The 17,029-nt window shown below is 36.6% G+C and overlaps 1 protein-coding gene and 1 long non-coding RNA gene across 4 annotated transcripts in view; one reads left to right on the plus strand and one right to left on the minus strand.

Annotated features, from left to right (window-relative positions):
- LOC144616682 (uncharacterized) overlaps positions 1 to 3,523 on the minus strand; it is a 77,821-nt gene extending 74,298 nt beyond the window's left edge. Inside the window, exon 1 of one of the 2 annotated variants that reach the window (XR_013556243.2) lies at positions 3,210 to 3,523. This is a non-coding gene — a long non-coding RNA (uncharacterized LOC144616682). Of the gene's footprint in view, positions 1 to 2,748; positions 2,929 to 3,209 lie in introns of those variants that run through there. The other variant, XR_013556244.2, reaches the window with a different exon arrangement.
- Positions 1,431 to 17,029, plus strand: part of DPH6 (diphthamine biosynthesis 6) — a 183,722-nt gene continuing 168,123 nt past the window's right edge. The window contains exons 1-2 of one of the 2 annotated variants that reach the window (XM_060619007.3): positions 1,431 to 2,787; positions 7,686 to 7,780. In XM_060619007.3, the coding sequence (XP_060474990.2) occupies positions 2,603 to 2,787; positions 7,686 to 7,780 (280 nt within the window). In that variant the 5' untranslated portion in view covers positions 1,431 to 2,602. The remainder of the gene's footprint in view (positions 2,788 to 7,685; positions 7,781 to 17,029) is intronic. The other variant, XM_060619006.3, reaches the window with a different exon arrangement.

The raw sequence follows: 17,029 nt of genomic DNA on the forward strand, positions 1-17,029 counted from the left end.
CTTTAAGGTTTTCTCTCTTGCCAGGGGGTACAACACTGATATATTGAACTAGAAGACATTTAGTAGTAGGGCATTTTTAACCCTTTGCACCCAGGGGCAGGCAACTAAGGATACTTGACTCTGATTAGCAAGAAGAGATGGGACTGCTTTCACACAGTAGAGACGAGGAAGAATACAGGTGGAGCACAGGTGGTCAACTTGGGTGCCTCTTGACATTCCCTTGCCCAATGGTAACTGTGAATGGACACATGCAACAACCCCAGAGTAAGAAGGATATGATGACCAAAGTCTACAACCCCTTAGGAATGAATGTTTAGGTCATATCACGTCTATTCCTCAATTCCCTGTCTCTTTTCTGCCGAGTACAGGGAAGGCACCTTCTATGAGGGAGTTTTATCCCTTGTTTTCAGGAATAAAGAGGGTCAGAGTGCCCTTCCCATGTCTGCTATTTCTCAATGCCTTTAATTTAAAATAATCAATACATTGAAGCAACATATTTTGGGGTGACATGCTCTAAACTCCTCCTGTTTTGTTGCCTGTTTGTAAGGTCCAACTGTTCTTCCTGCTCTGTTTTGCCCATCTTTGAAATTCAGTCCTCATTGTAGCATTTACCCTGTGGGTTCAATTCATGGGCCCCTTGCTATAGGCATCACATAACTTGTTACTTTCAAAATATGCCATCTTGTATTGCGAATATCTGTTTAATGTATTTGTCTTATCTCCCCAACTAGACAACAAACACTTTAAATAGTTGACTCATTTGTTAAATACCCACCATCTCATAATTTTAAAAATGCATCATTTTAATAATTTATTTTATTATTTTTATTTTGGAGAGAGAGCACACAGATGAGCAGGGGAGAGGGGCAGAGGGATATATATACACACACACATACATATATATGTATATATATATATATATATATGTACATACATATATATACACAGCCTATATATATATATATATATATATATATATATATATATATATATGTATGTCTACACACACACACACACACACACACACACACACAATTCCAAGCAGCCTCCATGCTCAGTGGAGCCAAATGGGGGGCTTGATCCCAGGACCCTGGGATCATGACCTGAGCTGAAATCAAGAGTCAGCTGCTCAACTGACTGAGCCACCCAGGGGTCCAATAAAAATGCATCATTTTAGATGGTGAAACTGGTATGCAGACTGTCATTGCTGTAGTCACTCATCATACCAAGAGTACTGGAGTTAATGAGAACATTATAGTATAATTAAATTGAATGATTATTTTATGCTGGGCATGATTCTAAATTCCTTACATATATTAATTTAATGCATGACATTAGTATCATCCTTCATGGTTTTCCTTCTTTCGTAACTCACATCTAACCCATCCAATTCAATGAACTCTTTCAAAGTAGTATTTTGAACTTACTTTCAAAATAGACCTGGAATTCTCTTACTTCTGCCCAAATTCACTAGCACCATCCTGGTTCCTGGCTCCACCGTGTCTCTCTTCAATTACTGCAATAGCCTCACCATAGGTAGGTGTATTCTTAAAACAGCACAGTGGAATCTTTTAAAAGTTTTAAGTCAGACTTCTGTCCCAAACCCTACAGTGGCCACTGACTTCACTCAAAATAAGACAATGTTCTTTATGGCTTACAAGACCCTATATATGATCTTCCTCCTCCCTCCATCACTGGAACCTCATCTGGCTGTACTCTCTGCCTCACAGTACTCTCAGAGCTGCTCTGCTCCCACCACAGGGGCAGCCTTGTTCCTCTACAGACACCTAATACACCTGGGGCCTTGGTTCTAGCTTTTCCTTCTACCTGGAGCACATCTCCAGTCATACACAGCTATCCCTTTTGAGTTGGCTCAAATCTCACCTTCCCAGAAGTCCTATCTTGCCTTTTAATTCTGCAACTTGCCCTTCTGCCTCCTTCCTGATTCCTCTCAATCTCTAACTTTTTTTTCATACCACTTACCACTTTTTAAGATATTACAGGATTTTTTTAACCTGCATGTTGTCTGCTCTCCTCACCCCTATATAAACTTCAGGAAGGTAATGATCCTTGTTTTATTCATGAATGTATCCCAAAGAGCTTAAAACAGTGTCTGGTACATGAAAGGCATTCAATAAATACTTAGTGAATGATTCTGCAAGGCCAAGGCTCTTTCGCGAGGAGCCTTAGCCGGCTTCTACGGTGCTGTATTTACGCAAAGGGCCGAACCCCAGGGAGCTTCGAGCTTCACAGGGGTAGTTTCAGGTTTAGATTTGTAATACAAAGGAGATGTTAGGTTAAAAAACACTAAAGGGTGCAGTTAGTTTCTTGCAGGTGGCTGAGGAAGTGAGGGCACACTTCCTCTCCCTTTGCATGTTCCAAGTGTTTCCATTTGCAGCCTAAGTGATTTTGAACGTTCTCTTGCCGAAACAAATCCACTGCCACCGCATTTGGGCTTGGCGTCGCGGACCCTGCCCTTTCCCTGGTAGCTTCAGTGCCCTCACTTAGGTGGTCGGGCCGCGCCTAAACATCATTTTTTCCTGGGCCAGGAGGGCCCTGTCACAGGGACAAGGCGCCGACGTGCCGCCTCCTCCGTGGCCAGATGTCCCACAAGGCAGCCGCAGAGGTCGCAACGCCCCGCCGCTCACAGGCGGCGAGGCGAACACCCGCGCCAGGCCCCGCGGCGCGTCACGGCCGGCGGCGGCGGCGGCGACTTCCCGGCTCCCCCCCCGCGCCCGTCGCACGCACGCGTACTGCGCCCAGCATGAGGGTCGCCGCTCTGATCAGGTAACGCGGCGCGGGAGCCGCCTTCCTCCTCCCCTGCCGGCCTCTCATCCTTTCCTGCTGGTAAACGGCAGCTACCGCCGCCGCCTTCGGCGGCGCGGAAGAGTGTCTGTGCAGGAACCGCGTGTCCGGGGGCCCAGCGGCTCCTCCCGGCCACAGGAAGAGGCGGAGTTTTCGGGCTATTGCCCGGCCCCTCCCGCGGCCCTGGACCGAGGCTCTTCAGTCTGTCAGCCCCTGCCTCTGATTTTTCTGGCCCTCATACGTGAATTCACATTGGGTTCACCAGGGGAACTTGAAAACCCACCCTTTTCTGGGTCTCACTGGCAGAGCGCTGGTTTCATTACTCTGACAAGGTTCCGGGTCGGATTCTTAAAAAGTGTAATGGGCAGTGAAGTTTGAGAGCCAACGGCTTCACTTCCACTTACTCAGTCCTCTTCTGCAGTTCCTTGTCTTTCTGCGCCGACTTCGGTCCGCCTTCCTCCGGGGGCTGTTACTAGCTCCGCCCCCTCCCGCTTAAGGCCACTTCTCCCTCGCCTGCAGTCCCACCCGCGACTGGTTTGCTTTTGACCAAGGTGTATTTTACCTTGGGCTCAAGTACAGAGAAAGGGTCTCTTCCCTCGGGATGAAGATGGAATTGTATCAGTTTTATCCTAAATCCAGTTGCTTTTGATATAGACACCTGCTTTTAGGTTGACGTATGGTAACATATTCTATTACAAAAGAAGTTTGAAATTTATATTAGCGCAACTTATTTAGGTGTCTAAAAAAGTGAGTCCTGTGATAACCAAAGACAGACTAGTCTATACTTTTTATTATTTTTTTTTCTTTTTCTTTCTTTTTTTATTTTTTAAAATTTACATCCTAATTAGCATATAGTGCAACAATGATTTCAGGAGTAGTTTCCTTAGTGCCCCTTACCCATTTAGCCCATCCCCCCGCCCACAACCCCTCCAGTAACCCTCAGTTCTCCATATTTATGAGTCTCTTCTGTTTTGTCCCTCTCCCTGTTTTATATAAGGAAAGGGAAAGACAGACTAGTTTAAATGTTTCTATGTGCAATATGTAAACTGAAGAGAAGATAAACATAGTAACATTAAAAAGGGAATTTAGACTACAGTACATGTATATTTGATGAGATTAGGACCTGTATAGAGTGTCTGAGATACATCACAACCAACTTTTCTTTTGTAAGCCCATTGAAGATTTCATAAACGTTTTTGTTCAATGCCCTAGTTAATTGATACTGCTTAACAATAGTGACCTATTAAGAATGCTTAATGTTACATTCTAATCCTTTCTGCAGTGACTGGAATATTCCAATGCCATTTTTATGACTCTATAACGTCAAAATAATTATTGATATTCAGTAAAGTTTTTCTGTTTTTTTTTAAATTTTTTTGATGTTTTTTTTTTTTTTTTTTTTTTTTTTTTTTTTTTTTTGAGAGAGACAGAACACAAATGGGGGAGGGGCAGAGAAAGCAGGACACAGAATCCACGAAGCAGGCGCCAGGGTCTGAGCTGTCAGCACAGAGCCCGATTCAGGGCTTGAACCCACAAACCATGAGATCAGTGACCTGAGCCAAAGTCGGCCGCCCAACCGACTGAGCCACCCAGGCGCCCTAGTAAATTTTTTCTGTTAAGTGAATGATTAATCTCTGACCATTGTGATCTTCATGATCAGATAGATAAGAATAAAAAGTAGTCCAGGAAATGAGTAATTTACATCATATGCCATTTGCCAAAAGTTTAACCATTGAAGTAAGACACACCAACTGAAGATTCAGATCCTGGCGACATTGATAAAAGATTACTATAATCCATTACAGTAAATATTCAGTAATGTATATATATTACTTTTATGGTAAAAAAGCAAATTACTAAAAAACGTCAATGTTGGAAAATTCTTGCTAAATGTAAGATCTGTATAAATGTTAGGAGACATGCTATAAGTATGAATATATAACAATTTATATATAAGAATATGAATGCATACATAAATATACATTTATATGAATATACATTTGAATATATATGAATTTAAACTTAAATACGGTGAATCTATTTGTAATGTATCGTGTGTGTGTGTGTGTGTGTGTGTGTGTGTGTACTAAAATGAGAGATGGGATATATTCGTGTGCTTTAAGGGATAAGTGAAACCAAGATTCTCACATATCTTTAGACCATGAAGAACATTATTCTTCTTATACACAAAAGATTGACTTCTTCAATTTTACAGTTGAATGACACCTTGAGGATTAGCTAAACCATTCTCTGGTTTTATAATGAAGCATGTAAACCCAAGTACATTGAGTAATTTCACTTAGTATACCAGAGGTGGGAATTAAAATTCTAATCTATAGGACTTTTCACCTAACATATGCTTAGGTACTTTGTAATGTTCTAAGAGGCAAGTAAGTTGCTCAGCATTTTCAAAACCTTTTGTTCTTACAGTATTTTTTGGACACTAACATTCCATAGAACACAGTTTAGGAAATGCTATTTTAAAGCCATATTTGAAATTTTAATGTATTTACAAATGAATTATAAAGCTAAGTTCTGATTATAGGTGTAAACTATTATTTTTTTTTAAGTTTATTTATTTTGAGACAGAGAGTGGGAGCAGGGGAGGGGCAGAGAGACAGAGAGGGAGAATCTCAAGCAGGCTCTACATTGTCATCGTACAGCCCAATGTGGGGCTCTAACCCACAAAACTGTGAGATCATGGCCTGAGGTGAAATTAAGAGTCAGAGCTCAACCCCCTGAACCACCCAGGTGCCCAGGTGTATACTCTTTAATCTTTAATAATCTAAAGAATTAGAATTGTGGTTTTATGCACATAAATCTTTAATATTCTAAATATTCTAAAGAATTGGTGAAATCTTTTTGTCCTGAGAAAATAGAGCAGTGAAGTTCAATAGGGGAAGTTGTGGAAGATTTAGGGGAATATCAGAGTCTGAGGAAAGGGAGCATGATGTATAACTTCACCATGCCCCTTGTGGTCTCGCCTTGAGAAGTTCTGGAATGACCGTTGTTATTGATTAGAAGAATGCGGTAGAGGCAGATAAATGTTGGCAACTAAAATAAAAGGCAAAAGGTCCAGTTTCTAGGACAAGCAGTCTCTTTTTAAAAGTTTCTTGGTCTATGAACAGGTCTCAAGTGCCTGGAGGGGCACCTGCAGATCTTAAGCAAAGATTGGAAAGAATGGAACAGTAGGGAAAAAAGGGAGGTAATGATAAAGTAAAGGAAGAAACATGTACAATGAAAGGCAGTAGAGTTTTATTTTTTTAATTTTATTTGTTTAATTTAAATCCAAATTAGTTAGCATATAGTGCAACAATGATTTCAGGAGTAGATTCCTTAATGCCCCTTACCCATTTAGCCCATCCCCCCTCTGAAAACCCCTCCAGCAACCCTGTTTGTTTTCTGTATTTATATTATTGTAAATAGTATAATTATTTATCCCTGTTTTTATATTATTTTTGCTTCCCTTCCCTCATGTTCATCTGTTTTGTCTCTTAAAGTCCTTATATGAGTGAAGTCATATGATTTTTGTCTTTCTCTGCCTAATTTCACTTAGCATAATACCCTCCAGTTCCATCCACGTAGTTGCAAATGGCAAGATTTCATTCTTTTTGATTGCCAAGTAATACTCTATTGTATATAAATACCACCTCTTCTTTATCCACTCATCCGTTGATGGACATTTGGGCTCTTTCCATACTTTGGCTATTGTCGATAGTGCTGCTATAAACATTGGGGTGCACGTGTCCCTTTGAAACAGGATACCTGTATCCCTTGGATAAATACCAAAGTAGCTGCACCAGCTTGCATTCCCACCAGCAATGCAAAAGAGATATTCTTTCTCTGCATCCTCACCAACATCTGTTGTTGCCTGAGTTGTTAATGTTAGCCATTCTGACAGGTGTAAGGTCGTATCTCATTGTGGTTTTGATTTGTATTTCCCTGATGATGAGTGATGTTGAGCATTTTTTCATGTGTCATTTGGCCATCTGGATATCTTCTGTGGAGAAGTGTCTATTCATATCTTTCGGAGAGGCAGTAGAGTTTTAAACCAAAATAAAGGTTGCCATTGAATCTTGTTATAGATGAACTTGGCATAGAGGTTGCCATTGGCATAAAGGTTGCCATTCAGCCTTGTTATAAATAAACCACTTGTCTTGACTAAGTGATTTGCCCTTGCCTTAGGTAGATTTGATATGAGAATTTAGAAGTTCCTTTCAATCTGTTTATTAGATCTAAGGCTCAAGCCTTGTCCTGCCATCATCCATATAGTGATAGCTAAAGTACTGATGGTATTGATGTTTAACTTCATCAGTGTAATTCAGCATTTTGTTTTCTAGCTCTATAGAATGTGAACCCACCATGGCCATCAAACTGTCCTTAGATTCGGTCTCAGATCTTTAATTTGAGCCTTTAATTGGTGATGGTGGTCAGTTTTTAGATTTCTTATAGTAAAACAGAATAGACTGTTTTCTACTTTTCCATAGAAAATTTCATCTAAGGAATATATGTAATAGCTGTTTAGCTAGAATTTACAATTAAATCATATTTTTAATTTTCAAAGCACTTTGTATATAAAGGAGAGCCACTGTTATAAACCAAAGAGACCAAAGAGTTATCATATTTTGTTTAGAATGGTCTTTGTTATCCTGGCACATAATTTCACAAGCTCTTGTCAGTAGCAACCTTAGGCATTCAGATGCATTTGTTTAGTTTGCTTCTGCTATGGAAATTACATGTGGTCTTTTGTGTTTTAATTCTAAAGCAGTTCCTGAAAAAGTCAAATTCTGAAAAGTCAAATAAGTATATTTTGATATCTAATGATTCTATGTTCAATAATGGTCAATAACCTGATATTTATCTCTTTATTTCTTTTTCAGTGGTGGGAAGGACAGCTGTTATAATATGATGCAGTGCATTGCTGCTGGGCATCAGATCGTTGCTTTAGCAAATCTAAGACCAGCTGAAAACCAAGGTAAGTGTATGATACCCTTACTGGGAAGTTCTCTAAATGACTGAAACTCCCAGCTTCATAATTGCATTCTATTGTATGCAGTATGCAAAGACAAAAATGGAACTAATATATATTTAGCACCTAATTAGATGCTAGGTTCTATGCTAAGTGTCTTTAATTGCATATCCTTTATTTCTCTTAAGAACTCCTAGACAGTTTTATTAGACAGAGATACTGAAACTCATAGTTTTATAAATTTCTCCAAGGTACGTAACTTGAATAAACTTGCAGACCTGAGGCTTGAACCCTTGAACCTCCTTACTTCAGAGTGTACTGCTCCTCCACCACAGCACATTCCAAGTATTGTAAGCAATGTACAGGTGAATAAGATACACCTTCTAGGAGAGTGGAGAGTGAGACATATAATGATAAATGATCCATCTTACATGTACGCTAAACATGTAAGACTTGAGAGAAGCATAAAGCAGTACATTTCCACTTTTTATTTGCCTGTGATAACAAGGGCATCCACAAATAAGCCACAGACCTCATGTAAGCTGTTTTGTTTTTTTTTTCAGTTTTCTTCCCAGTGAAATTTCCCTAATTAGAAATTTTCCCCCCTGTGACCTTGTCTGTGTCCAAGTTTCCCCTTTTGATAAGGACACAAGTCATATTTGGATTAAGAGACCACCCTAATGATCTTATTTTAACTAATTACATCTGCAGTGACCCTATTTGCAAATAAAACCACATTTTGAGCTATGGATATTAGGATTTCAGGGAAAGAATTTGAGAGGGACACAATTCAACCTTCGATAATTTCTTTTATTTTTACTGAGATATAACTGCGAAATAATATTGTATTAGCTGTAGGTGTACAATGTAATGATTTGGTATATGTATATATTAAGACATGATTACCACAATAAGATTAGTTAACATCTATCACCATGCATAGTTGTACTTTTTGTTGCTATTAGAACTTAAAAAAAAAGGAAAATATTCACCAATTTGCCTTTTATACTCTTCTATTATACCCATATAATTATAGATATTAACTGCTAAGGTATAATAGGGAAAGATTTACACTTGTCTGACTTTATTTAATACTACTTCTCCACATGGCTCTTCTAGTAAGAGCTTTTTATCATCCCCTTTACTCAGCTTTTTTCAAGACCATGCTTTGGCTCTATTGTTATTTTAGGATGAATTAAATGAGTAGTATATGTAAAAACACTAATTAGAGTTCCTGGCATGAAGTAAGCATCCAGTAAATTTAGTTGAATCTGAATCTAGTGCTAAATATGTCCCTTTTTTTCCCTCCCTCCCTCCCTCCCTCCTTTCCTTCTTTCCTTCCTTCTCTCCTTCCTTCCTTCCTTCCCTCCCTCCCTCCCTCCTCAAGGCTACCAGTCTGTTGAGTTTTTGTTTTTATATCATTTTACAGTTATTTTCTATTTATTTAGTCTTTGATTTTTATCCCCAAATAGACTGCTTATTCTTGAGAGGAGAGATTATGTCTTCTATGTTTCTTTAGTTGCGCCTTAGTACTTGGGACCGCTCTATGCCTCTATAGTAGGCATTCACTCAATTATCGGTGGACAGATGAATAATGAACTAACTAGAATTAGGCCTGGAATATCAAGCAGTTATTTCAGTCAGATATCTGAATTTTCTTTATTTCACACTTAAGACCCAAGTAATGCTGGAAGTGAAGTGGGAAGGTAGAGATTTGAAATATTTTATAGGAAGAAATAGAAAACAGATCTTGTAAAGGGTCAAGGGTAAACACACACTCTAGGATTTTGCATTAGGGTTTCAATGATGACTAATATAACAGCATTTCAATGACGAATAATATAACAGCATTGGAAATGACCTCCTTTTTCTGACTTTAAATAATACAGAGAAAACTCTTTGACTAAGCTTGAATGGAAACTGTATTGTAACTTCTATATTATAAAAGAAGCAGCAGACTTTTGTTGCAGCCTTATGTTCTGTTACTAAAGGAAAAAAAACTTCCCTTATTCCTTCTGGCTAAGCAGGCAAGTGGGTTTTTTAAGCTTTCTATCTGAGAGGTCTTGGTATTTAAAAAACAGAAATTTATATAATATATATAATGATATAATTTTTCTACCTGGAGTTTCTATCTTGTTTTAAACTTCTCTACTTGAATTAGTATAGTTACTTTGTACTGAATCATTGATGTATAATCTTCCATGTGTTCATGGTTCACTGGCAGGGTGGATAAAATGATAAAGTGTATCTCTAAATTATACTTCAGAATGGTATGGAGACATTTACTTAGAATATTGCTAGAAAAATTCAACAGTAAATGGAATTAAAATATTAGGAAGTAAAAGCTGGAAAAAAAAATCAGCTGAAACTGTAGGGGAAGAGAGTAGATGGCTGTGGGTTGGTAAATGGAGAGGATTTAGCTAATCTTGATTTAAAGTCAGCAGGAAGTTGGTGATTATTGAATGATTCATTGATTGACTTATTTTTTCCCCAAACATGTTGTAAAAGGAACTGTAATGAGGAAAGACTGGTAGAGATGACTCCAGTATGAAATTGGTTAGAGTGAATTCATGGCACTGGGTTTTCAATGCGTAGTCTGGAAAGGAATTTATTTCCATCAATGGGGATAATGTGACCTTGTCATAAAATTCACAAAACCATCTCTTTAAATTTGTAGTAGGAACTTTTGTGGCATGTTAATTGAGGTGCTTCAGGCAACAGTGGAGTCTTTTGGTTTTATTTGATCTCATACCATTGTTGCAATATAGGTTCCATTAATACACGTTACATTGTGGTTAGGACTAAATGGAGCCTTAAAGGAAAATTGTCTTCTAGGTTTTTTGAAGTCAGTAAAATGTTTTAATTATTGTGCCAACATCAGGAAGTTTCTTGCTGAGAAGCTCAAAGTTCTTTAAATATATTAATTCAATTGTATCAGTGTTCTTTAAAACTAATATATTTAAAGATCCAGGGTAAGTGTGAGATGAGGGTAGGCTGAAAGGTTTTTTGGTGACTTTGGCTATATCTCTACTTCCTACTGTTGACTAGGAGTAGACAGGTATGTAGTAATAATGTGAGTACATGCAAGCCAGTGTGGTGTATGGGTTGGGTTCAGATCTGGTGGGCCAAAATGTGATGGCATATGGTGATGGTTTTGATTAATGAAGGGGCCCTTAAAATATCATTTTTTCATCCCTTTTGATAGGATACTTTTCATACTCAGGTTAATTGGACATTCTTGGCATATATGCATACATACACACATACATACATATATGTCAAATAGTGTTGTAAACTTTTTTTAAAACTTACTAACACATTGTGAACATATTCCGTGTTATTATTATTCCATCACAATATTTCCTAGATATATTCTTTGAATCACAAATACCTGATAAAATGTAAGTCTTTTAAGGGTACATAAATTTGAGATATAGTTCATAATCTCTCCCCTTATTGGAACACGTTAAAGCACATTAGCCTAGGAAGAATTACAGCAAAGACACCTGTTTAACATGGTTATCCCGTTTTTAATAAATTATTTGACCATGGAATCCTTTCTGCATCCAGTATTTATTACCATCACATGGGATTCCTATTCTGCAGAACATACTTTAGAAAACTAAAAGGCAACCGATGGAATGGGAGTAGATATTTGCAAATGACATATTGGATAAAGGGTTTGTATCCAAAATCTAGAAAGAACTTACCAAACTCAACACCCAAAAAATAAATAATCCAGTGAAGAAATGGCAGAAGAAGGGGTGCCTGGGTGGCTCAGTTGGTTAAGTGCCCAACTTCAGCTCAGGTCGTGATCTCACGGTTCATGAGTTTGAGCCCCGCATTAGGCTCTGTGCTGACAGCTCAGAGCCTGGAGTCTGCTTCGGATTCTGTGTCTCCTTCTGTCTGTGCCCCGCCCTGACTCACACTCTCTTTCTCTCAAAAATAAATAAACATTAAAACAATTTAAGAAGGAAAGAAAGAAAGAAAGAAAGAAAGAAAGAAAGAAAGAAAGAAAAGAAAGAAAAGAAAAGAAAAGAAAGAGGCAGAAGACATGAATAGACACTTCTCCAAAGAAGACATCCAGATGGCCAACAGACACATGAAAAGATGCTCAGTATCACTCATCATCAGGGGAATACAAGTCAAAACCGCATTGAGATACCACCTCACACTGGTCAGAGTGGCTAAAATTAACAACTCAGGAAACAACAGTTGTTAGCGAGGATGTGGAGAAAGAGGATCTCTTTTGTACTGTTGGTGGGAATGCAAACTGGTGCAGCTGCTCTGGAAAATAGTGTGTTGATTCCTCAAAAAATTAAAAATAGAATTACCCTATGACTCAGCAAGTGCACTGCTAGGAATTTATATGGAGAGTACAGGAGTGCTGATTCATAGGGGCACATGTATCCCGATGTTTATAGCAGTGCCGTCAACAATAGCCAAATTATGGAAAGAGTCAAAATGTCCATCAACTGATGGATTAATAAAGATGTGGATTATATATACAATGGAATACTACTTGACAATGAAAAAGAATGAAATCTTGCAATTTGCAACAACAAGGATGGAACTGGAGGGTATTATGCTGAGTGAAATAAGTCAGTCAGAGAATGACCGATATCATATGTATTCACTCATATGTGGAATTTGAGAAACTTAACAGAAGACCATGGGGAAGGGGAGGGCAGAAAATAGTTTCAGAGAGGGAGGCAAACCATAAGAGACTCTTAAATACAGAGAACAAACTGAGGGTTGATAGGGGGAGGGATAAGGGAGAGGGAAAAATAGGTGATGGGCATTGAGGAGGGCACTTGTTAGGATGAGCACTGGGTGTTGTATATTAGCCATGAATCGCAGGAATCTACTCCTAAAGCCAAGAGCACACTGTATACACTGTATGTTAGCTAACTCGACAATAGATTATATTTTAAAAATAAAAATAAAAATAAAAAAATAGAAAAAAGAAAAAGAAAATGCTCCTTCTTCATTTGCAACAACATGGATGGGCCTAGAGGGCATTATACTAAGTGAAATAAGTCAGACAGGGAGAGACAAATATTATACGATTTTACTTACATGTGGAATCTAAACCAAACTAATGAACAAACAAAACACTAGACTCTTAAATACAGAAAACAACTAGTGATTGCTAGAAGGAAAGTGGGTAGGGGAATGGGTGAAAGTGGGTTAAGAGATACAGACTTCTGTTTATAAAATGGGCATGTAGAGTAGCATAGGAAATATAGTCAATAATATTGTAATAATGTTGCATGGTGGCAGATGGTGACTATATTTATTGTGGGAAGCACTGAGAAGTCTATAGAATTGTCACATCAATATGTTGCACACTAATATAACATTGAAACTAATATAACATTGTATGTCAATTATACTTCAACAATAAAGTAAAAAATAGAAAATGCTTTTCCTCAAAATTATATTAATGGTTGCAAAGTATTTCATTATATGAATACACTATAATTTTTAATATAAATAATGCTATGATGAATATCTGCAAATAATATTTTGTACCTTCATGATTCTTTTTTCTCAAAAGTAAATATGAGATCAAAAAGCCTGATCCAATATATTTGTAAGTTCGTTTGTATCATCAAAATAGTCTGGTGTGACTCATCTATTTTGAATATTTTACCTGTATTGATATTTGTGGAATCTTGTGACAACCAGTGATTGTGTTACTGACTAGCTTAAGCTATGTTTCTGTACACATTTGTAACTGCTCTAACAATATTGAATTTCTTTTTCTTTTTTAGATAAACAGTTTTATTAAAAGTATATTACAAAGCTCATGGGTCCACCTGAGACATGGTTTATTTATTATTTTTTATTAAGATAAAATTGGTATATAACATATTAGTTTCAGGTATATAACATAATAATTCAATGTTTGTTTAAACTCCAAAGTGACCACCATGATATATCTCCTTACCATTCATCGCCATACGATTGACCACCCTCATGCATTTCACACATGCTCCTTCAACCCCCTTTCCCTCTGAAAACCACAAATCTGTTCTCTGTATCTGTAAGTATGATTTTGTTTTTGTCTTCTTTTGTTTGTTCATTTGTTTTGTTTTTTAGATTTCACATGTAAGTGAAATCATTTGATACTTGTCTCTTTCTGACTTATTCCACTTAGTGTGATGCCTTTGATGTGGCAGTATATATGCCACATCTTCTATATTCATTTATCCATTGATGGACACATATTATTTCCATATCTTGGCTATTGTAAATAATACTGCAGTGAACGTGGGGATGCATATATCTTTTTTGAGTTAGCATTTTTGTTTTCTTTGGATGAATACCCAGAGGTAGAATTGCTGGATCATATGGTAGTTCTAGTTTAATTTTTTCAGTAACCTCCATACTGTTTCCCGTATTGGAAATTTCTTATTAATTTACATTCCCACCAAAAGTGTATGAGAATTCCCTTGTCTCAACATCCCCTACAATACTTGTTGTTTTTTATCTTTTTAATAATTGCCATTCTGACCAGTGTGAGGTGTCACATTGTGATTTTGATTACATTTCTCTGATAATTAGTAATATTTGACATCTTTCCATGTGCTTGTTGGTGATCTGTGTGTCTTCTTTAGAAAACTGTGTATTTAGATTCTCTGACCATTTTTATTTGGATTGTTTGGGTTTTTTTGCTCTCGAGTTCTTTATTTATATTGGCTATTAATCCCTTATTGGATATATGATTTACAAATATTTTCTTCCATTCAGTAGGTTGCTTTTTTATTTTGTTGATAGTTTCCTTTGCTGTGTAGAAGCTTTCTAGATTGATCTAGTCCCATTTGTTTATTTTTGGTTTTGGAGTCTGATCCAAAAGCTCAGTGCCAAGACCAATGTCAAAGAACTTACCACCTATGTTTTCTTCTAGAATTATTATGGTTTCAGGTCTTTCATCTATTTTGAGTTCTAATTTGTTTTAAGTTTTTAACCAATTTTGAGTTCATTTTTGTGTATGGTATAAAATGGTGATGTAGTTTCAGTCTTTGGCACGTAGCTGTCCCATTTCTGAACACCATTTATTGAAAGATACTATTCTTTCCCCAATGTATATTCTTAGCTCCTTTGTAATAAAGTAATTGATGATATATGTGTGGGTTTATTTGTGAGCTCACTATTCTTTTCCACTGATCTATTTGTCTGTTTTTATGCAAATACCATACTGTTTTGATTACTATAGCTGTTTTATTACTATAGCTTTATAGTACAGTTTGAAATCAAGGAGTGTGAAACCTCCAACTTTGTTCTTCTTTCTCAAAATTGGTTTGTCCATTCAGGGTTGTTTGTGGCTCTATACAAGTTTTAGAATTATTTGGTCTAGTTCTGTGCAAAGTTCCATTGGAATTCTGATAGAGATTGCATTGAATCTATAGATTGCTTTGGGTAATATGGACATTTTAACAATTAATTTTTCCAATCAATGAGCATGGAATATCTTCCCATTTATTTGTGTCTTCTTCGATTTCTTTCACCAATATCTTATAGTTTTCAGTGTGCAGGCCTTTAGCCTCCTTGATTAGATTTATACCTAGGTATTTTATTCTGTTTGATACGATTGTAAATGGAATTGTTTTCTTAATTTCTCATTCTGGTGGTTTGTTATCAGTGTATAAAAATGTGACAGACTTCTGTATACTGATTTTATATCCTGCAGCCTTTTTGGATTTGTTTATTAGTTCTAATAGTTTTTTGGTGGAGTCTGTAGGGTTACTATATAAAGTATCATGTTATCTGCAAATAGTGACAGTTTTACTTCTTCCTAATGTGGATGCTTTTTTTTTTCTTGCTTCATTGCTGTGACCAGAGCTTCTAGTACTATGTTGAATAAAAGTGACGAGAGTGAATGTCATTGTCTTATTCTGATCTTAGAGGAAAAGCTTTGAACTTCTCACTATGGAATATGATGTTAGCTGTGGGCTTGTCATATATTGCCTTTATTGTGTTGAGGTACTTCCCTCTATGCTCACTTTGTTGAGAATTTTTATTATAAATGGATGCCAAATTTTTCTAATGCTTTTTCTGCATGTATTGAGGTGATCATATGATTTTTATCCTTCATTTGTTAATATGGTGCATCATGTTAATTGATTTGCAGATGTGAACCATCTTATTACCCTAGAGTAAATCCCACTTGATTTGTTTGTTGGAAGGTTTTTGATTACTGATTCAATCTCCTTACTAGTAATCAGTCTATTTAGATTTTCTATTTCTTAAGGAGTTAGTCTTGGAAGATTGTATGTTTCTAAAAATTTATCCATTTCTTCTACATTGCCAAATTTGTTGTCATATAATTGCTTTTAATAACTCTTATGATCGTTTGTGTTTCTGTGGTGTCAGTTGTAGCATGTCCTCTTTCATTTCTGATTTTATTTATTTGAAGTCCTCTTAATTTTTTGCTGGATCTAGTCAAAATCTTTGTCAATTTTGTTTATCATTTCCAAGAACCAGCTCTTAATTTCATTGATCTTCTCTTTTGTCTTTTGAGTCTCTATTTTATTTCTGCTCTACTCTTTGTTGTTTCCTTATTTCTGCTAATTTTTGGCTTTGTTTATTCTTTCTCTTATTCTTGAGATGTTAAAGTAGATTGTTTGAGATTTTTCTTGTTTCTTGAGATAAACCTGCATTGCTTTGAACTACCCTTTAAAACTGCTTTTACTGTATCCCATAGGTGTTGGATTGTTGTATTCCCATTTCCATTTGTCTCAAGGTATTATTTTTTACTTTGCCTTTGATTTCTTTATTGACCCATTAGTTCAATAGCATGCTGTTTAATCTCCACATACTGCTGAAATTTCCAGTTTTCTTCTTCTATTTGATTTCTAGTTTTCATAACATTGTGGTTGGAGAAAATGATTGCTATTATTTCAGGCTTCTTAAATTTATTATTTTTTTGTGGCCTAATATGTGATCTATCCTGGAGAATGGTCACAAACACTTGAGAAGAATGTGTATTCTGCTTTTGGATGGGATATTCTGTATAAATCTACCAAGTCCATCTGGTCTGATGTGTCATTTAAGGCTGATGTTTCTTTGTTGATTTTTCTGTCTGGATGATCTATTTATTGATGTAAGTGGTTCTTACTTACATGATGATTAAGGTTCTCTACTATTGTATTGCTATTAATTTCTTCTTTTAGGTCTGGTAATATTTGATCTGGCAATATTTATATATTTAGGTGCTGCTATGTTGGGTACATAAATATTTACAAATTT

The sequence above is a fragment of the Panthera onca genome, chromosome B3, assembly GCF_046562875.1.
Source record: "Panthera onca isolate mPanOnc1 chromosome B3, mPanOnc1 haplotype 2, whole genome shotgun sequence".
Lineage (NCBI taxonomy): Eukaryota > Metazoa > Chordata > Mammalia > Carnivora > Felidae > Panthera > Panthera onca.